Source organism: Zeus faber (assembly GCF_960531495.2).
Source record: "Zeus faber genome assembly, chromosome: 13".
Classification (NCBI taxonomy): domain Eukaryota; kingdom Metazoa; phylum Chordata; class Actinopteri; order Zeiformes; family Zeidae; genus Zeus; species Zeus faber.
This window is the reverse complement of record NC_137198.1, coordinates 11,440,009-11,463,064: the sequence shown is the minus strand read 5'-3', so window position 1 is coordinate 11,463,064 and position 23,056 is coordinate 11,440,009. Positions and strand designations below refer to the sequence as shown.

The 23,056-nt window shown below is 44.9% G+C and overlaps 1 protein-coding gene across 7 annotated transcripts in view; it reads right to left on the bottom strand.

The window, feature by feature from the left end:
• qkia (QKI, KH domain containing, RNA binding a) overlaps positions 1-21,693 on the bottom strand; it is an 86,725-nt gene extending 65,032 nt beyond the window's left edge. For all 7 annotated transcript variants that reach the window (XM_080012376.1, XM_080012379.1, XM_080012377.1 and 4 more), the window contains exon 1: positions 20,917-21,693. In XM_080012376.1, coding sequence (XP_079868502.1) covers positions 20,917-21,061 — 145 coding nt within the window. In that variant the 5' untranslated portion in view covers positions 21,062-21,693. The remainder of the gene's footprint in view (positions 1-20,916) is intronic.
• Between the last annotated feature and the right edge of the window lie 1,363 nt (positions 21,694-23,056).

Below are 23,056 nucleotides of genomic sequence, written 5' to 3'. Positions count from 1 at the left end.
AAAGAAAGAGTTGCGATCTCCGAGTGATCAGCGTGATGGGTTTGCCTGAGTGAGGCGGCTTTAGATGCCTTGCGATGGCGGAGTGTCGGAGTGATAATATCCCAGTCCATCAGCAATTACACCTAACAGCAACGAGATCCCTCCAAGTCAAGGATCAAGGTGGATTGAGACCAGACCCGCCCCCCCAAAAAGATCTTTCATCTTTTCCTGACACGTACAAAGGCGGAGGTACAGGGTAAATACAGCAGCATAATGAGGTGGAGGTCAGGTTCACATTGAGCTACCTAAAATAGCCCTCCGTGGGCCGGACAAGATTTGAGCGGCGGACAAGCCTTTCTGCTTTAAAAGATATGCACTCGTGCAATCACAAAGCCTGGCTAACCCAGCCATGCCAAAACATTTGGGATCCCCGTGCATCTCCTTCTTTTACGCACTCTGCAGACGACTTAATCCAAGACTACACCCCGCTTGAACAGTTGGGTTTGGCAGTCGGAAATGATAAAAAAGCAGAGGGTCTTTTTGTTTTTTTTACGCATCGGGTTGGGAAACGGTAGAAGCTGATGGGGGCGACTGAGCCATGAAAACGTATGCATTTCTAGCACTTATTGACTTCAGAGCTATGTCTGAGTCAATAGACGCTCTCGTTATGGTGTGAAAAAAAAAAAAAAAGTTTCCTTGTCTCCCAATTGAACAGGTCTGTGATGCATGTTACTTTGATGTTTGTGGATAAGCCAATCCAGTCGTGTTAATGAGCATGCTGTGAACCCAGCGGGAACAAGTTAAAGAAACATTGGGAGTGGCAGCTCACAGTTCGGTACTATACACTGTACGGGGTTGACAGTGCGATACACAATATTTTTAACATAGCTTGATTGGAAACAAATTCTAACTGCAGAGGGCAACGGGTAGCCTGGCTGCCACGCATATGCACGGTACCTTAGAATTCACAAAATGATGACACGCCCCACCTCCCTAAATTAATGCAGATTCCCACCAAAAAACATCGCCTTACAGAGGCTGTTGTCATTAAAATTCCCCAAATTACAACTTTTAACCATTGTCCTACTATTGAGAGTTACCGCATTGTTAGTTTCAGGTAAGTATTGGAGGAAACTGTGGAAAGCGACAGTCTACAAAGCACAGATTTGGGGATTGCCAAATTGTCAAGTTCACCCCTGACACACAAACTTTCAAAGAAAAAAAGTGTACATGTTTCGGAAGTACTGGAGAACAGACGGACATACGCTGTGTCCTAGACAGAGCACACCAAATTGACAAAGTGTTTAGTCTGTTGTGTACGTGTATGTGGGGAGACTGTGTTTATTGTTGCCAGCTACCTCATAAGCACGTTCCGCTTTCTGATCATCAATAATGAGCTGACGCTGCCAGAGAACACACGTGCGCACACACAAGGACCACATTCAAGTCTGCCTCGACACAACTTGAAGAATATACAATATAATTCATACACATCAAAAAACAAACACGCCAATACACAATAAAACACACACGGCTAATGAGCATGTGTGCGTCTGTAGACGAGGCTCTCCAGGGAGCTGGATAACCCACAGAAATAACACTCTGGGAAAAAGAGGAGACCGAACCGCCTGAGAGAAAATCTACTGAACAAACATGGCAGGAAACAAGCAGCAAATAGCACCATACCTCTGCTCCAACGAGACGCTGCCTGAAATATTCACTCTGATGCCGGAGATAGAGAGAAAACTGGCTACCTTTTTAGGGCTGCAGATATTCCCCTATAATCCCATTCAAATTTGCATTCTTTACATTTTTTTTTATAAAATTGAGTACTTTAGAACTCTAGATGTATTCTATTTACTCTGAAAAAAATCCTGCCCATGTTCTCACGGTCCGGTGGCAAATGCCCCCGCGGCCTGGCATGGCCTACGAGCCAGTGGTTAGGGAACCTCTGCACTAGAAGACATTCTATCTGGGACTGTTGGGTTTATTTCCCACTTTCATTGGCACATCTTTGGAATTAGGCACTCTCCCTTGTACACACAGCCAAACACCGGAGAAGATGTAAAGGTGCCGGTGCGGACGTCACACACAGTTACCGGGAATATTTCTCTCCAACGTGCATTCACTGGCAACAAACTGGATAAAAGCATATTGAACTTTATTGCTAATCACATTTAAAATTGATTCGCTAATCTTAGCCAAAACATTTATAATCAATCATTTATTTATTAAAAAATAAAATACACAATTGAACGGCAATTTCAGCATCTGAATAGTGATATTTATTTTAATGTTCGAATTTTGTTCCTGCAGCCGTACTACCTTTCAACCCTTTCTCCAAAATGAAGTCTCCCTGCTACTTGTCCTTCCTGCTTCCAATGTAATAATTTCACCACCATAATGACGTGCCCAAAGATGCTGCTAGTAACGTTATTACCTCATCCTAAAAGTTAGAAGGTGTCTGTCTACTACCTGTAGTCCACAGAGTCCTGCCTCACGGCGTCTCTGTGGAAGGAAATCACCACGTGTGGAAGTTCCCAAAAACACGGTTCCATTCAAACAGACTAAACACTGTATGCCCTCAGCGACAGTTTAATTTATTTAACTCTTGGGACTCAAATGATACATGATTCAGATCTGTTGCTCTGGAACAGCAAGCAAACTCCATGTGTGAGAACACAAAAACGGAATACGACTCGGGGGTGAGTAAGTTGCGTCAACATTTATATTTGGCTACCTTACTATGCATAATACTTTTTCTTATTCATTACCGCTCAGTCTTTTGCGATGTGTTTATCGCGCAAGTTGATATCGCGACGACAATGAGAATAAGTTTACTGGTGCTCCAGAGGGCAACTATTTCAATCGACAGCTCAGGCATTTAAGTACATGTGTCTTTGCATCGTTTTTGCATCAACATTACTACTAAAACAAGTTAAGATTGCCAACGCTTTTAGTCCGAAAAAATGCCAAGGAGAAGAATAATAACAAAAATCAGAACAAAAACAATAGGGTTGCATCTTGTTACATATAAAAAAAAATAGCCCTGGAACTGTCTATTTGTTATTCCGATTATGCATTAAAGCCCTCAAAAATAATATGATATTGTTGATGAAATACCGTGTGTCCTCTGACGGAGCGTTTTGGGCAAAATTTGCTCCCTCTCCATGTGTAATGGAGACATTGGAGAGGGAGCGATCATGTGTCCCATTCCTCTGAATAAAGCAAATAACCATGACACTGTGGGTATGGTAGGCAGGCAATGGCCATCAGCAGAGTTTATGATCACAACTAGCAACATGGTTTAAGGCGTGCTCTGACACTGAAGTCACTGGCAACTGCGTTTAAGGTGAGTTTGGTTTGTTCATAAGTGGACATGGCTTTTTATGACTGCTAGTGGCATGCTATCATGGTGTGCTCTAACACATCGTTGCAGTGCCCAGTCGAAAAAGAAGAGGGTGGTTAGACAGACTGAGTAGGAGAGAGGAGGAGGGGAGAGAGGAAGTGAGACAGGGGTAAAAGGTAAAAAGAAAAAAAGACATAAGGAAATAATCAAGAGCGTGGGATGGGAGGAGTTAAAAATAATAGTGAGAAATTTGAGGCGTACTAGACTTGTCTTGAGGCGTTTCCTGTCGCTGTTGGGGAAGAGTGCAAGCCAGGAAACGGAAAATATTAAATCTTGTCAATTAACCAGGTTGCACAACATAACTTTGGATTTGCTTTAATGTTGTTACCTTTTTATGGTACCGTCATTACATTGTTACCGATTGTTAGGACTGGCATTAAGATATTTCACTATAATCGTGCAATTATCGAACCAGAATAAATTGTTTAGGGATGGTCCCAAGGGGCGAGTGACATTCATACTGAAAGACATTGCGGATAATAGTTTACAATTATCAGTAAGGCAGTTTCTTTTGCAACAACTATTCTGTTAAAACAAAGTAATTGATTTCTGATTTCTAAAGAAATCCCTTTCCGGCACACTCATTATGCGTTCAAACCCCCACCCCAGCAGCGAAAAAGGAGTGATTCAGACTGTATCTGCAGAGCTATTAAGAACTCAGACTAAAATTAGAAAGAAGGATCGCCACATTTGATGATGTGGAACTGCTTTATGGGGCCGTCTGCCAGTGGGGGGGCACGCTGGCAGCTCAATGAGCCATGGGAGTGCCAGTTTCCTGCGCACAGTGGGGTCTTCCATAGTGTGAGGTGATACTGGCAGGGGGGGCCAGCTCAATGCTGAGCAATAATGGCCTCCTCTTAATGGCCGCCGCAGGGGGTCAGCCTTCATTACTCTCCGTGTGGGAGGACTACAGGAGGAATCCTGGGGTGGACCTTGTGAGTACACATGCATATTTGAAATACATGCAACCACACAGCACCCCAGAGGCAGTATGAGTGAGTAAGTTGCGAAGCCAGAGTGTCGCCCAGTCAATTCTACTTCACCTAGACGACTGTTGGGAAAGCAGAACGCTCATACACGCAAAACCCATTAGGAGCTGTCCTTAACTCAGTATCAAGAGGCAGGTCAGAGAGCTGCAGTCATTACCAGGTTCCCATTTCCCGAGTAGTCTCATAATAGCGCTAATTATTCATCTATCACACACATCCAAATGAGTAAAGGCAGAGCTGTGTGCCAATTTTTACTCTCCCCCAAGATCACCTTATAAAAAGGAATCCTATTCCTGTGCTGAGCTGACACAGCCATCCTAATGCACACACATGCACACTCAGACTCCCTCTGAAATACCAAGCAGAGATAGGCTATTGCCATCTAAAGAGGGAGGGATATGTACCGTTAAATTGGAAGGCACAGCAATAATCATTTAAGAAGCTGCCTTTCAGAGGGAAGCTCCATGAGCTGAAAATGGTTCCGCAAATTTGAGGGGGATATACAAGTCAAGAGAGAAAATATATATATCCACACACACATTCCGGCCACAACACCAGAAGCAAGCACCAGTCTTTTAGTTTCACAACATAAACACCGGCTACTAAGGTGTGCCAGAATGGAAACAAAGATGCAGTCAGAGTTGGCTTGTGGTTCAGTTACGCTGAGTTCAGACTACGTGATTCCGGCCTGAGTTTCCACCCGCCACAGGTTTTTGGAGCTCGCCGAGCAAAGCCCCAGATTGGAGGAAAATCATGGCACGCTCCCGTGGGCGACGAGCGTGTGGTGTGAGCTGCTCACAACGCGATCCGACTGCTAGCCGATTGCTCGCAGACGGCGGCGGTGAGATATCGAGCAGGTTTAATATCTGCACAGGGAGTGACGCAACGAGCAACAGCCAATGAGAGCAGACACAGGGGTGGATGGGACACACGCAGCCAGAGATATTTACTTTACTTCTCTTGGTTTATAATATATTTCTTATCTTAATTATTTTGAAATAGATTTTATTCATTTATTTATTATATATTCTGTTTTTACAGTGATCAAGAAAAGAATAAAAAATAATAATAATCCTGTCACGGTGCATAGTATCACGTCCTTTCCGGTGTCACTTCTCGCGTGTGTTTTCATGACAGAGCGTAGTTTGACGACCAGACCACCTCGTCAGGGATTCCTCCTGGTGACAGATCTTGTCATGTGTGACCCCCTGTCGCCGATCGGTCATGTAGTGTGCAAACCCCGAGACTGCAAGATTCCCGATCACACGACAGAAAGTTGTGTAGTGTGAACAGTACAGCGATCTGACCACTTTGAAAGTCGTGTAGTGTGCCCATGGCATCAGGAGACGTACCCTGTCGCGCACACACACACACACACACACACACACGAACCAACAGAGTATTGGTTCTTCTAAAACTGAAGGAAACCAAAGTATGCCCTGAGCTGTGCTGCCTGACCCAAGACTGCTTTTCTCGCTTTGCTTGAATGGATTTAGTCCACATTTGGATGCTCAGCCTTTGCATGAGTTAACACACTTGTCTCCCGCCCCCCCCCCCTTTCCTTTATCTACTGTGGCCACAGGCCTACTCCCACACACACCCAAAACAATGCAGGGGATGCAATGTATGAACGCAGGATGCGTGCTGACCAAGATGTGAGGATGTGAGATAAGGAACAGGAATAACAGGATGGAGAGTCAGGATGTTGGCTCACAGGGTATGGTTGAAATGAGAGCGAGACAAAGAGCGATTGGTGTTTGGGGGCCCAGGCCTCAAATTTTCTTTTCTTTGTGGCCCTCGAGCCATCTCATCTTGCCTACAGGGAAGGTGAAAGGGGACCCGGCTGCAAACGAAAAGCAGGAGGCCCGCTGCCGACCCGACGGACCAGCTCTGGTGATAGCGAAATATGGAGGGGGGAAAAAAAATTATATATGTATTGCAACAATGGCAGGAAAGGTCGAGCTGTCATAAGAGGAAGCGAGGCAGGAAGGAGAGAAAGGAAGGAAAGGCTCTGGCTGTCAAGATGACGGGAGAAGACAACCACCGCTGCGTTTCCTGTCACGCCCCTCTGACCCTGGAAACCAATCTGCCCAGAGTCCCAGCCATTACTCCCACATGCCCCCTTAGCAAATTAAGATGTTTGACTGTCTTGCAATGTGATCGTGCATCTTTGGCCTGTATTATTTGAGTGCAGCCGTAAACAATAGTCTATGACAAAAAAGCGTGATGAGGATGTGAGATTCCAGATGCTTAATGGACTCAACATCTAATGTCGAAAGAATCACTGCAGGCCAAAGCATAGATTTTCTAAATGTAAAATTTGTAAATGCCTGCAGAAATCGCAAAATTAAGAAGTCTTATCCTGACAGTGATTTAAACTACTGGAAGGCAAACAAAAAGTTATTTCACAGCAGTACACTGTTGAATTCTTAAAAGCTTGCACACACAAAACATCACAATTCTTTACAATAAATAAAGAACATAGTAGATATTTAGACTCACTTTCAGCCATTAGAAAAGAACATTGGCAAAGACAAAAGCTTCCGAGTTTTTTTTATGGAAATCAGACCCCTTTCTAACGACACATGACTTTTTGGGGTACGTTAAATCTTGGAACACTAGGAGTCCTGGTTTCACGAGTGCCGTGCTTGATCAACTGAATGACAAAGGATGTCCCCATCACACTTTATCTAATCAGGACAGGACATGTATGGGTGGGTTAGGAGGTGGTAAGAAGGGTCAACCATATTCCTTTACCCCCCCCCATTGGCAGTTAATGAGGTCGGGCAAAGACATGCAAACTTTCATACCACACAAGAGAAGGAGTTATTTACCATTCACATAGACTATTGTGCTAAAGAGTGTGAAGCTAAAGTTACATTTATAAGCTCTAAATTCTTCCAATGGGAAAAAAATAAAAATCACACTAGTTCACAGCAGGGAAAAGAAGTGACGTCTCAACGCAGGTACACAAACATGTTAAATCACTAGGTGAGTGCTGGTATTTCCCTCTCCGTACGCAGGACGTGCTCGGGCTTGCGCAAACAGCCAAAGGAGCCCGTCCAACAGCCGTTTTGTCACCGTTCGTGGGTGTGACGACACACTTAGGCTCTGGTTGTATTATTTAATGTGTCTCGCTTCTTCCCTGCGTGCCTTCAGCTCTCTCCAGGATCCGGATGTATTTTCTAAACGCCTACATGTGTACTGTGGAGCTAAAAACATGAAGCACGGGAAAGAAAGTATAGAATATGTAGATGGATATGTAGGGAGCACCTGGCAGATCTAATCTTGGTTGTTTTGGGCCAAATAACCAGGGAGCTGCTTGAGTGTGAACAAGCGCCTGGCCTGTAGTTCTCTGTCAAATGACTATGTCTTCCTCAATGAAGAACAAACAATGCTGGTGATGTTACGAGGGGCTGAATCCAAAACGTTGCTCGCCCCGGGGGCACAGACGATGCAGAGGGGAAATGAGAAAAACTGACTTCTCTCCCTGCCTGTGGAATCGCATCTCTAACTTTTGGGCGGCTGTCTACTCCGTCTCACAGATCCTGATCCGCTCCTCGCTCAAGAGTGTGAAATAAACGCACTCGTGTTTTAAGGGTAATCGGAGCTCTTAAATAAGTGGGTCAAGATGTCAGAGACTCGGCCAGACTGAACCGCCATCAAAGAAGGCTTCTGCTGCGGTAAAGCCTTTGACAAATAAACCTCTTGAATTGAGCCGTTTCAGAGCGCTTCAGCGCGAGGGTTTATTAAGAGTCTCTGTATGTGAACCTGTGTGCATGCAATTACACCAAGCGGGTTCAGGCATGTTACTCTCAGCCAACATGAGAGACAGCGTGGTGCGTGCGTACGTGCGGAGCAGTAGGCTTGGGCAGATTGATGATTAAATCAACAATTGATGGAATAGATCGTGACTGACATTAACAACGGACGATTTATTTTTTTCCCCCCTTCATCTGTCAGGAAGAAATCTGAGCAATGAAACGGTTCAAGTGCAGTTTACCGTGTTCTGAATCCCTCAGAGCTGGAGCAGTGAGGGAGACTCCCTCCCCTCCACCCCATCTCTGCTGGCCCAGCGAGGTCCCCACGGAGCAGCCCCCACACTCAAAAACATTTTGTGGTTCCCGCATGCGGGGAAAAACAAAACAAAGAGTCTGTAACTTCTGGTTTTGAATTCTAATGGGATATGAAATGATCAATGACACAGATATTCCTGTCGACCTACAATATGTATTTGGAAAAGAGGTATCAGAGAATTGGAGTGGAGTTTATTTTCTTATTCCTCCTCCAGACAGCGGTGCGCAGGTGGGCCGGTTCCCAAATCTCATGCCGGTTTTCCTTTGTTTTTATTTTATTATATGTTATTATATTTATATTTGTTTGTTTCATAATTGTATGAAACAACATTTTTTAACGTTAACCGTCCCATTCCAAAAAAAAAAAGTTTTTGCCTGTTGCTTTAGTAAAAACTAGATGTTTTAGCCAAGTCAAGTCACACTAGTGTAAAAAATTTATTTGTAATTAATAAATCCTGCACTTCTGTTAGTGGGAGACCACATTTTCCGCATTACATTCTATGCGCGCCCACCCCATCACCAATGAATCGTAAATTGGCAATGGCTGCCCCCCAGCGATCGCCAATTGGAATTTTGCACAATGGTCCAGGCCTATGTAACAGGCTGTCGCGGGGGAGGCGAGTGTCTGGTAGCTTCCCAAGCCAGGACTGACAGGGAGAGCCGCTGATGCAATCTGACGTGCAGCGTTTCAGGCCTTTAAAGTCACCACTGGTCCTCACATGAAAGAGGGAGGGGATGTAGCCCCGAGGCCGGATTACTGCCACAACAAGCGTGCGCACACACGAAAAATTGATGAAACGGGAGGAACAGGTAGCACAGGTTAGAAATAAGCAGACTAACCAGGAGAGTAGGATTTAAGGGACAAAGGGGGGGAGGAAGAGACAAAGGGATGAAGATATGAAAGATTGAGCAGTACTGCTGATGATTAAGGAATTATCAACCAAGTCAGACAATTGCATTCATAACAGTAAATCATAGCAATACGGTCATGGAAAATGAGATATCAGATGGGGGTGAAACAATTAATAATGACAACGTTAATGATTGGCGTCATAAGATTTTAATTAGCGGTGATCGAAATTTAAATTAATCATCAATATCAATCAAATTCTCCAAAATGGGGCTGCATAATCCATAGTTCATTAGCGCAGCAGTATAAAATTGCTGCAATATTAGCAACAATGACTTCATCACTGGCAGTGCCTTCCACGCTGTTAGGATAGGGCATTTTCAAAACGTGTCAATTATATTAAACAACCAGCGTTACAGAGGAAAGGGTCAACTCAAAACAAACAGAACGGATGAACGTTTCAGCGCAGAGGCGTTGGTATTGGAAGAAGATACTTTGGACGCGTTCGGTGTGACAACAAGAAACACCCAAGTTTACAAATCATACATTTTATATTTATGAAAGGGTGTCAAGAAATAAAAATGAGTAGCGTGAGGACCCCTTTGACTGACACACACACACACCCCGAAAAGACATTATGACACAAGCACATTATGTTTTTACAGCGGTACGCCGCGTGATAAATCATCCAGGGCGCAAGAAAAAAGACAGATGTAATCACACAATATTCCCAAAATACAAACTGGTTATTGCTGTCAATCACAAAACAAGTGTCTGTAGGCCTAACGTCTTAAACAAAGTCTTATTCAGACCTGTAGATTGTTTGCTTTGTTCCGATTCAGGCAATAATATTAAAATGTTGCACTGGGGACCTTGGTTTAATTTGTGGTCACACGGCACCGCTTAACAGCTGACCAAAACTTGTTAACAAACGCAGTGCTGCCCGCCCCCGCCGGCGCCGGCGCCAGGGTGCGCTGCTGCATGCTCCCCATCCACATCTTCGTCGACAAGGCGGGCTGGGCGACGAGGAGGAAGTCGGGGATCCTCGTTCCGCTGCTACTCTTCACCATGGGTCGCTTAAGGCAGCGGATCATATGGCCGCGGGGCACCACGAGCTCCCGGGGGGACGAGCGGTCGCTCTGCCGCGGCCACATGCCTGGGCTCTCCGCAGAGCGCGGACACAGAGTATCAAAGAACTCTGTGCAATGGATGATAACGATGGGAAAACATCCATTCTCACACAATATGAGCGCCCCATCGCGCATAGCATACACAGCACAGGAAGTGAGTTGAATGGCTTTGTCGGGTCGGTCGCATTCCCACGGCAAACAAACTGCTCTGTGGAGCGATTGCAAGGGTGCCGAGACCACCCTCTCTAGCCGGTCTATGTCTGGTTGATTTGGCCTGGACCCGAGTGCGATTGTTGTGTTCACATATGCCCAAACTAAACGATCTGGGGGTCCAGGTTTCAGAACAAATGCTCTTGAGCTAGGTGTGAAAACACCCAAAAAAATGCACTGGCCTGAATCGAACGGCCCCTTCCCCATCATCAGTATCCATTCTCTGGCTCACTCACGTGTCACAAACCATAGAACCTACGCATGTGGCGACCAAAATGTGTCATATCCTGTTAGATTTACACAAAGTAAGTGTTTATCACTGTATGACAAGTCTTAATTTCACATTATTGCCCAGTCCCAGTGAAAATAAAACAGACAATACAAAAATAAGAAGGGGCCAAAGAAGCACAATCACAGAGCGAGAAAAGCAGAGACGAAAAAAAAAAAAAAAAAAAAAAAAAAGACAGACAGAGCCAGGAAAAATGAGTCATTCCCACAGGAGACCAGACTGATCTGCTCCGCTGGAAAACACCAAAGCAAAACAAGAAAAAAAAACAAAAAAAAACAAAAAAAAAAAAACACATCTCTCACCCGGAGAAGCACAATAACTATAACTTCTTCTTTAGAAAAATGGATTACAACACAACGTAAACAGATGACGAAAGTGAGGAGAGAGGAACTGCGATAAGTTACCGAGGAGGGGAGAGGGGGGTAGGACTGTACGTGGTGATGAGGGCGTAGCAGCGCAGATAAAGCTTGGGTCTGGTTCATCGAGAGTGTCAGACACTCAATAAAAATAAAGCTGGAGGAAGAGCTCCCGTCACAAACAGCCTGAACGAGTGTCAGACCAATTCTCTCCAGGAGGAGAGAGTGGGGGAGAGAGAGACGGGGGGACGGCCAACACAGACGAGTCCATTTCTGTTAAGACTATTCTTCAGCTCAAGGTGGAAACAGCAGCTGGCACCTTGGCAAATCACTGATTGCCCACACCTGTCTCCACTAATGCAAGTGACACACACACACACACACACACACACACACACACACACACACACACACACACACACACACACACACACACACACACACACACACACACACACACACACACACACACACACACACACACACACACACGTCCCACTAGATCAGAGCTAGTGGGAGACAACAACCAAACATGCAACTAAATGTACTGGTTGTGGGAAACTAGTGTTCACTATTCAGGACAGGGGTTTAATGTGACGCTTTGAACTCCATCGTACATCAGTGATTAACGTTCAGACAACTTTGGGACGGCCAAAAATGCTGGATTACCCAATCCTGCATTTTTGGCCGTCCCAAAGTTGTCTGAACGAGACGATGAAATCTACAATCCCCAGATCCAGGGAAACGAGCCGGTCCTGACATAATTATTAAACCAAACTTTGCTTCTCAATCGGGAAAAAAAAAAAAAAAAAAAAAAAAAGAGTTGGCACTTATTCATGTGTACATTCTTGCCTGGTATTGCGTGGACGGGGGGCTTCATGGTAACCCAGAGTGTGTGTGTCAGTGCATGTGCACAGTGTGTGAGGCCACAAAGGCCCATTGTGTGTCAGGAGCAGAGAGTGAGAAGCAGACAGAAGAGAGACGGCAGTGGTGGCGTATGAAGGCGGAGGGGTGGGGAGGGGGGTCAGTGACCTTCCTCTCAGCCAACCAGATGACCTCATTCACAGCAAATAGGAACTCTCCCCCCCCTCCCAATTCTTTATCGCTGTTCTCACTGTTCCAGCCTGGCTATTTGCAGCCTCGCTCGCCTTTTACTTTCAGCGTACACAATCAATCGATTGAGTGGATCCAAAAGCGTGCACACAGAGCCTTTCATAGTCTACGTTATTTCCTGCTTGTCGTCTGCGCCGTATTTCTGCGCTCCTTTCCTGTGCTCTGAGTGGCGGCAAAGAAGCACCCCCCCATTTTGTCTGTCCAATTAAAAGCTAATCACACGGCAACAGCCATTGTTGTCGTTGTGTAATCTGGCCGCTAACGCGGCGCTGATAAGGACAGACAGACTTAAGCCTCACCATAAACAGACAAGCAGTGGCAAACGGTAAACAAATGGCAGACAAAACTCTGTTAAACACGCGGTTACATGACTCTGTTATGACTTCATTCATGTGCCAGTTCTGTCACTTTGGTTGGAGTAGAAACACACCAACATGAATAAGTTGGAGGAAAAGCAAAAGCTGGTTTATATTAAAGCGTGACTGAGTGCAGGAGACAGGGGTGACCCTGTTTGGGAGCGCTTTAAAACATACTGATCGTGGGGGCCGATGTGTAGAAAACCCCTTTTAGTTGGCATCAACTCAGCATTTGCCGCAGACGGACGACAGCAAAAATAAATAAACAATGAAAAATGCAGGGAAGAGGGAGAACATTTTGAATCAATCAGGTTGTGCACTCTGGTGGCAGAAGCAGCTGAGGCCTGTTTATGGACCGAGTCCCCACTACACATTTGATGTCAAAGCAGCAGGAGCCACTTCTACTGGGCTCCCCCTCGCCCTCTGTGGCCCCCCTGGGAAAGCTACAGCAGGGCCGCTGGCTCGCCAAACCTCAGGGAAACAACAGTAGCTGCGCAGAGAAGGGTCAACAATTCGCTGTCAATTCATCAGCCAGACTGCGACTAGAGAAAACAAGGTCAATTATTTCACCAATTATTCTATTTTCATTTATGTTCATTGAGAAATAAGCGAAATATCTCGAGACACGGGTGGTTTGGACGCCCAAAACATTTTGGAATGGTCAACTTAGAATTACTCTGGCATATGTGCGCGTCACAAAATTAGAGGGAAGAAAAGGGGCCAGTAAAGAGAGACGGCCTGCCCGCCCTCAATACATCGACGCCAGCAGACAGGAGACAGCTATTAGCCGCTCGGAAATGAGGGCTTTACCGTCTTGCGCGCTAATTTGACACCGTGCATTCTTAAAGATATTTACTGCACCGCTGAGGGTGAAGTGCATTTCACTTGAAAGCATGCAGATCAAGTGAAGTAAAAAACACAGCATGAAAGACTGGAGTGAAAACAAAATGTTGGCTGGAGGTTAAGCGCTCTGATCCCGGTTAAATTCCTGAGCCGACTGCCAACGCTCATTTGCCATTTTACCCGACAAAAAAAAAAAAAACATACAGGAGGAGCAGGCGCGCGCGAGAGAGAGAGCGAGACAGACGAAGATAGAACTCAGCGATTCAACATCTCTCTTTGGTGAAAACAAAACACAGAAGGGAATCAGGGGGGCCTGTGACAACAACTCCTTAGCAACTACCAAAGAGTCCTAATTGTTAGAAACCACATATGTAACAATAGCAAGGGGACCTGAACACAGAGAGAGAGAGAGAGAGAGCGAGAGCGAGAGCGAGAGCGAGAGAGAGAAGAGGAGTACCGTGTGTGTGTGGGGGGGGGGGGGGGCAGCTATTCCAAGCAGTCAAAGAATGTAACAGGGTGGGGCCCCTCACACTGGTGTGTGTATGTATGTGGGGGAGGGAAGGGGGCTGAGCTAGATGAATAAACAACGTTGTCCCAGACGGCCTTTTCATGACTGAATCCAAATTAGTCAGACGAAAGCTAAAGGAGGAAGACAGAGACGGGCGCACCTCGTTGGGGAACGTCAAAGGAGTCGAGAGAGAGAGAGAGAGAGAGAGAGAGAGAGAGAGAGAGAGAGAGAGAGAGTTACTTCCTGCCAGTGTTTTCATTTGACACACGGTCGCAGGGACAAGACAATTATTATTATAAAATAAAAACGGGTAGAAAAGACATGAGCGACCGAGGGAAGTCCGGGGTTTTCAAAAAAAGGAAAATAAATAACAGCATATCAGCGCAACAAAGTTGGCGTGACAATTATTACAACATCCTACAACCTCTCTCCCACACGACAACTTTCAAAGTGGTCAGATCGCTGTACTGTTCACACTACACAACTTTCTGTCTTGTGATCGGGAATCTCGCAGTCATGTGGTTTGCACACTACATGACCGATTGGCGACAGGGGTCACACATGACGAGATCTGTCGCCAGGAGCGATCCCTGACGAGTCGGTCGGGTCGCCAAAGTCTGTTGTCACGAAAACACACGTGAGAAATGACACCGGAATTATACGATACCATGCGTGGGACAGATTATGATTTTTATTTTTTTTTTATTATATTCTTGATCACTAAAAAAAAAAAAAAAAAAAAAAAGAATAAAAGCAGAATTTAAATAAGAAATATATTAAAAACCCAGAGAACAAAAGTAAAACAGGTTGTGTGTTTCTGGCTGCTGATCCATGCACTTCCGTCACTCTTTCTTGACACCACATGCTGCTCGTGGGAGCACGCTATGATTTTCCCTCCGATCTGGGGCTTTGCTCGGTGATCCCAAAAAACCCATCGGTGAGCAGAAAAATCAGCCCAGAATTACGTAGTCTGAACTCTGCATTGATGCTTCCAATTATCATCTGGGACACACAGACACACACTTCAGGGAACAGTCTGGTCATCTCGCTTCTTCCTAATCAATTACCTTGTTTTTTTAACAACAACAACAACAGATCTCTTTGCCACACATTGTCCACAGCAACTATGGAGGGAAACGCTTAGTTTTGGGGACAGTGCCATCAAGATAGTCAGCCAGGCAGAGGCAGGGGTGATAAGAAGGCCCCAGCACTCAGAGGATTGAGCTGCAGATAAGAACCCGGGGCTGTCGGTGTACATCTTTATCAGACACTTGGGGGTGCTCCTATAGGCACTGTGGTGGGGCCACATAGAGAGAATAAAATCTAGACGTGGTAAGAAACTAGCCTGTGCCAAAAGTCATAGTCCTGAAAAGTATTTCTCGGTAGACAGTGAAAAGGAGTGGGGTTTTTCCCCCCTCTTTAAATAAAACGGCGAAAAACGAAAAACATCCAAGGAGGCCTGAAAGACGTGGAAATGCCAGAGAATTAACCTGCAACTCGGCTCCAGGACCAGCGGTGGAGGCTCACTAAAGCAGCTCACAGAATGGCTTGTGTTTAATTAAATTCCGGTTTCTAAGTGGTGTCTTGGGAGAGAGGAAGGGGGTGCGAGCCATTACGGGCCAATATAACATGTTTTAGCTCGCACACCACCCATTCCCTCAACCTCGGCCTTCCTGTCTGTCCTTCCTTTCAGCCCTAAGCTGAGTCTTAATTTCTCAAGCAGCACTAGACCATTTATCTGGCATCTAGATAGCAGCATGCACACGAGCACTGTAGCAGGGGGCTGTCCGTCCGCCCTCCAAACTGTTACTACTCAACAGGAAACGTCCCGTGAAATCAAGGTGCAGAGACACTCAGCAGACATGCAACTGTATCTGCTTAAGGACCACGGCAGCCAGGCACAACCCCGCCACACCAAGCAAACTGCAACAATGGACTTTTAAAGAGGACCCATTATGCTCCTTTGTACACATGCTAATATAAATCTCTGAGGTTCCCAAAACATGCTTTTTTGCCCCCCCCCCCCCCCCCAAATTATGCATTTGAGCCATGCCACTAAGCCCGGGCTGTTTCAGTGTGTTTAACTTTAATTGTGAATGAGCAGCCAGGCCCCTAGTTCTGAGCCAATGGGGGTTGAGCGTTACTCCAGGCTCTGTTTTATTTACTTGGTAAACTTTCACTGATTCCACCTTATCAGTCCACTAAAATCTGTTTCTGAACAAATTTGAGGCAAGAAATAAGCAATCCAGTGGCTGAATCTTTGCTCATATTAGAACTAGAAGGGCTTAATTTGATTGTCCAGGGAGACACGGACAGCGTGACACACTGGGACTGTCACACGCTGGGATTTTTTGTTTTATGTAAACGCCAGAAAATAATATACATACTTCGACAATAACACGTTTTCTTTTTATTGGTTTTGTTTGGATAAACACACAGCCGATTAGAATGAACATATAAAGAAAGCTGAGAGCAGAAAAAAAAAAACCTTTTGAAAACAGAGTGTGGTGTGTGTGTGTGTGTGTGTGTAATGTATATATATATATATATATATATATATATATATATATATATATATATATATATATATATATATATATATATATATATATATATATATATATAAATAAGGTAGGCATGAAAAAGGAAAGCATAATAGGTACCCTTTAAATCTATTACACAAACAAGACTCAAAATTGAGCCTGCAAGGAAAATGGGGGACTTGGAGCAAATGGCCTCAATCAATCAGACAACCGTGTTCTGCGCAGACTCGCCAGAGTACACACTTAATATAAAATAAAAACAAGGTGCCATGCCCCCTCCCCCCTCCGTGGCACTAACTCACACAACAGAAATTGCTCTGCACTAGACTAGACCCTTGATGTTATATCGGTTGTCTCCTCCTGCCAAGAGAAAATATAGCAATTTGAAGCAGCTTGTTGGCTGGCACGTGGAGCGAAGATCGTAAAGAGAAATGTAAAAAAAACAAACAAAAAAAAACCTCCATGGCGGGTGTCACCTCAGGGAGATGAACAACTGCAGCGCAAGGGGGATTTTAAAAAAAGGCCTGTCAGTCCAGCCAAAGTGACCTTGACCGCTTACACACACACACACACACACACACACACACACACACACACACGGAACTGAAGGGACGTTCACACAGCCTAAAGCAGGGCAGCGTGGTGGGAGTGGGGGCAGCCATTACACATGGGGGTCACAGGGGATAGAGTCTGTGGTGTCGGCTTTCCTCTACCATGGAAACAGCTGCGCAGAGGATTGCAGGAAAAAAAACAAAAAAAACTTGTGGATGTCAGGGAGGGTGTCACATTTGTGTATGTGCAGCTGTTGGGGATACTGGTTCAGGCCGGACTACTTCGCGAAGGTTTTTTTTAGCTCTTTCCATGTTACATTTTCTACCTGCTATACGATGACATTTTGTGTCTTCGAATCACAGATTAACTTTTGTGACTTGCAAAGTCCCGTCTCCCACTGCCAACTCGCCCTTCTGCCCAAAACAGGCCGTGGTGTATATTTCTACTTCTCCAGCCTATCTCAATAGTTTTTTCAAGTAGGGCCTGCTTACTCCACACACTCAACACAACCACTTGTGTGGCAAGACGGAGGGACAGACTGTCGAAACAGAATCTCGGTATTAAAAACATAAAAAATAAAATAAAAATAAATTCAGAAAGGTTTTCAATGTCAATGGAGCTCAGAATTATTTTCAGGGAAAATTAATATGTCCTATTTGACTGAATTCACAGTGAAATACAATGTTTGTCACCTTGTCAGCATGTTTGCACAAGCCCTCTTCCATGTCAGACAGATCGACAATCAACCGCACATTACATGTAACAAGCCACAACACTAATAAGAAATTTCTTACGCACAGAAGGCCCATTATGTTTAATGACATAAACTCTACATAAATAAGTTACAGTGTGCATATTTCACACATGCGAGTGTAAGTATTACTGATTTTCCTTTTTGCAAAACTCCTCATTGCCGTCTGTGAATAGCAGTTCTGGTTTGGGTGAGCCTGGTTCACAGCAGGGCCAAACAGGGAGGAGGGTGGCTCTAAATATTACACCAGCGCTCGGCCCCGGTCCGGAGGGCAAGAAAACTCCCACCGAGCGGCCGCTAACAGGAAACAGACGCTCTGACAGACCTCTGCTGCAGCGGGGCGGCTCTATTCGCGCACACAGAAAACATTTGGCGGAGAAGTAATGTTTTTCACCCGGTACTGTGAAAACCCCTCGTAAACGGAGGAATTGTATATCTTTGGAGGAGGAGCCGTGGCTGTGGTTTCTTAATAAAATAAAATAAAGACTGAGAACACCCCCACGGCGCTGGCTAACAGACACTGTGATGTGGGCCACACTGGCAGTAAAATAGTTTAGTCTGACTAAACACCAAAAGCTTTCCACTTGTGACTGCAAATGTATCTTTAGGAAAGTTAAGTCTAAACAGGTCTTCATGAAACATCATCCCATCTTAGCTGAATAAGATTCATCATTTATCACAAGGCTTCAGGAAGTGAGAGCACGCTTCTATCCCTTCATTTCTTACTATCTTGTGTTGGGATGGGGAAATACTGGGTTGGGCGGCAGGGAAAGGGCTGAATAAAGAAAACCAGCTGTTTCCTCTCTCCGACTTCAGCACCAATTCCAATCCACCCATCAAAATAATGCAAAACAAAAGCAAGGCAGCAGCCGTCTTCAGGCACAATCGGTTGAGAAATGATATTCTTCTGCGGGGAAAAACTCGGGGTTCGGTTCAATTGAATATCACTATACTTGAAAATGTCAAGTGACTTTGCTGTTACTTTTATTCGCAATTCTAAGGAAATACATTTGTTATTTAAAACAATTCGCCCACTCGCACCCACTGCCGCCTGCCCATTTTGACAGAGGGATTCCTCCTTCTGTGGCCCCTTCTCAATGTTTCTTCCTCCCCAACCCCCGAGGGCTTTTTGGGGAGTTGTCGCTGGTTTCTAATGTGAAATGTGAGTTTGAGAAGGCACTGTGATATAGGGGTGGATAAATAAACCCGACGAGGTGGTCAGAACACAACCTCGGATTGATTTAACTCGCGGATCCAAACTTAAAAGCACGTCGGCAGAAGAGCACATCACTTGGAGACGGATTCGACGTTTGTCGTGGAACGTAAAAAAAAAACAAACAAACCAAAAAAAAAAAAAATCCTTCCAGACCGGTCGGACAACTCCATGCTGGAGAGCCTCCCGGCGCACATATGCGACCGAAAACCCCCGGCGATAGACGGATTAAACAGTGGAATACACACGGGTGACTTTACTACCATTATATCGTGTTTAATAAAGACAGACGCACACACACACACACACACACACACACAGAGAGAGAGTTTGGGGGATGTGGCGCTCTCTAGTGTTCCCGGATCAATTACATAAACCCGAGCTGGACGATACAGTAAATCCGCTTAGTTATCGATACCATCAACAGTCAATAAGTTGCGGGATCAGAGAGATTTGTGACTGAAACGAGTCTGACGACGGCGCCGGGGTTTGGGAGTCCGGTGCCGGGGGAAAAACTGGAGAAAAAAAAAAAAAAAAAAAAAAAAGAAAAACACGACAGCACGAGTGGAACGCGTGGTCCGTACGGGTGGAGAGTAACGGAAACGCGTCTTTTTTAAAACGAACGGCCAGACGTAAACGCTTCAGTTTAAGACGTTTAAATGAATCCGCAGCCCCGGAAGGTCACCGCGCACATAGCGATGGACTGCGCGCACGCACGCACACACACACACACACACACACACACACACACACACACTTAAACTGTTTCAGGTAACGCCACAGTTAGAACGAGAGAAGTGTCCAATAGTGTACAACTGAACCAGCCCTGCTGGCCCTACTGGTTCAGTTGTACACTATTGGGAGATCGCGGAGCTTGTACGTGTCGCATGCAGTGGAATATTACAAATAAACGGCCAACTCCGAATTGTGTACGAAACAAAATAAACACAAATAAACATTTACATCGGAAACAATACATGCAAGAACGACCAAACATGGGCAACAATTGATCTAGCCCATAGGTAAAACATACATGTGTATGTGAGTTTAACAGGGATGACGATAATAATAAACAGTACGCGGCGTGTTGTGCAAGGGCGCAATGGTGCAGATACGTCCATTTTTTTTTTTTTGGTAATAAAAATAATACCGGCCACTCAATGTCCCTGGGATCCAGCGAACCGCGGGCGGCGCGGGGGCTTCCGTCCCTCGTGCCGCCGCTAAGCTAACCAAGCTAACCCGCTCCACCGTGCGTGTTGACTCGGGCCCCGAAATGTGTAAACACCCCCCAACACCCCCAGAACAATTCACCGCTCGGCTCAGTGGAAAAAAAAAAAACCCAAAAAAACAACAAAAAAAAAAAACACCGTCCCCGGGGGCGCCGCGGCAGACACGCCGCGCTAGTTTAAAGTTGGGTCCGAGAAAGTTGGTATTCTTTCCGATGCGCCGCCGCCACAAAGTCACAAACTTCGCGGACAAACTATCGTCGTGGGGCGGGTGAGCCGGAGCTTCTGGGCTGTTGCCGCGACGACACAACCACGCAACACCGCAACCGTCCTAAAGGTTTGCGGTGTTGCGTGGTTGTGTCGTCCCTAACCGTGTTGTCCCCCCCCCCAACCCCCAACCCAGTGCCAGCGTGTGTGTCTGCGGCTCCCCTGCCCACAGGACTCGCTCCGGGCTGCGGTGCCGCGCCGCTTCCCCTTCCTCCTTCCCCCTTCCCGCTCCTCCCGCATGCGGGGTGTTTTTTACCTTCGTCCAGGAGCCGCTCCAGGTGCGTGAAGATGCCGCAGAGGTTCGGCAGACTCGTCATGAGCTTCTTCTCGTTCAACAGCTGCATCAGATAGTCGGGACTCGGCCTCGGTCGCTCCTTCACTTCGATCTCCCCGACCATCATGTTTGCGGCGGAGGGAGTGAGATCAAATCAAAACCCGACGGAGTCCGCTCCCTCTTCCTCTTTCTCTCTCTCTCCCGCTCCCTCTCTCTCTATTTTTTAACAAAAACAAAAAAAAGGGGAAATTAAAAAAAAAAAAAACTTGCGTCTCGGGTCCCTGGTTCCCCCGCTCCCCAACGTTTCGACGACCCTCGGAAGCGGAACGGAGAAGAGAGAAAGAGAGAACGACAGAGGAGGAGGAGGAAGGAGAAGAAGAAGGAGAAGGAGGAGGAGAAGAGAAAGAGAGAGAAAAAAAAAAAAAAAAAAAAAAAAAAAAGAGAGAGGAAAAGCCCGGTTCTGTCGCTTGTTTGTCGTGGCGGCGCCGCTCGGCTTCGGAGGGGAAAAGATGAACCGTTACGTCCGCTCGTTCGCACTCTCCTCTCCGCTGTGAGCGCTCGGGGGACTGGCGCTTCCACCGCGCCGCGCCCCCCCCCCTCGCCGCTGCTGTGCCGCCCGGCGGGGCCCGTCCTCTGCGGCGCCCATTGGTCGGTGGGGCGCTCGACGGACGGGCGAGCGGGCCAGTCGGCGTTGAGCGCCGGGCCGCGGGGGGCGGGGCCGGGTCGACAGCCACCAATGGGCGGAGTGATCTACAGCGCCTGGGGCCAATTGGATAAAGTGTACGGAGTAAAGGAATGCACACGTGCGGGCGGGTCATGAATTGGTATTCAGAATGTATACTTGTATAATGTGTACTTGTTTAATGTATACTTGTATAATGTATACTTGTTTAATGTGTACTTGTATAATGTGTACTTGTATAATGTGTACTTGTTTAATGTATACTTGTATAATGTGTACTTGTATAATGTATACTTGTTTAATGTATACTTGTATAATGTATACTTGTATAATGTATACTTGTATAATGTGTACTTGTTTAATGTGTACTTGTTTAATGTATACTTGTATAATGTGTACTTGTATAATGTATACTTGTTTAATGTATACTTGTATAATGTGTACTTGTATAATGTGTACTTGTTTAATGTATACTTGTATAATGTGTACTTGTATAATGTATACTTGTTTAATGTATACTTGTATAATGTATACTTGTATAATGTATACTTGTATAATGTGTACTTGTTTAATGTGTACTTGTATAATGTGTACTTGTATAATGTATACTTGTTTAATGTATACTTGTATAATGTGTACTTGTATAATGTGTACTTGTTTAATGTATACTTGTATAATGTGTACTTGTATAATGTATACTTGTTTAATGTATACTTGTATAATGTATACTTGTATAATGTATACTTGTATAATGTGTACTTGTATAATGTGTACTTGTTTAATGTATACTTGTATAATGTGTACTTGTATAATGTATACTTGTTTAATGTATACTTGTATAATGTATACTTGTTTAATGTATACTTGTATAATGTGTACTTGTATAATGTGTACTTGTTTAATGTATACTTGTATAATGTGTACTTGTATAATGTATACTTGTTTAATGTATACTTGTATAATGTATACTTGTTTAATGTGTACTTGTATAATGTGTACTTGTATAATGTTTACTTGTTTAATGTATACTTGTATAATGTATACTTGTTTAATGTGTACTTGTATAATGTATACTTGTTTAATGTATACTTGTTTAATGTGTACTTGTTTAATGTGTACTTGTATAATGTGTACTTGTTTCTGGTGTAAATGAGCTCTTTGAATTTGTCCTTGATTCAGTTTTTTCAAATATCAAGTTTAAATACTATTTAATTTGAATTCATGGGGTTTTGCCATCAGCATAAAATTGTATTTATTGATCTTAGGTGCACATATATTCATTTGGGTCAAAGTTGGTCAAGTTCTTCTGCAGCTGAGTAAATACAAATCGGAATATTAATGTCAGATATTCACAAAACCCTAAACCCACTGTTATGACAGAAGGGACGATTTGCCCCCAAATCTTAACTTGTATTAAAATAAAGAATTAGGATCAACACA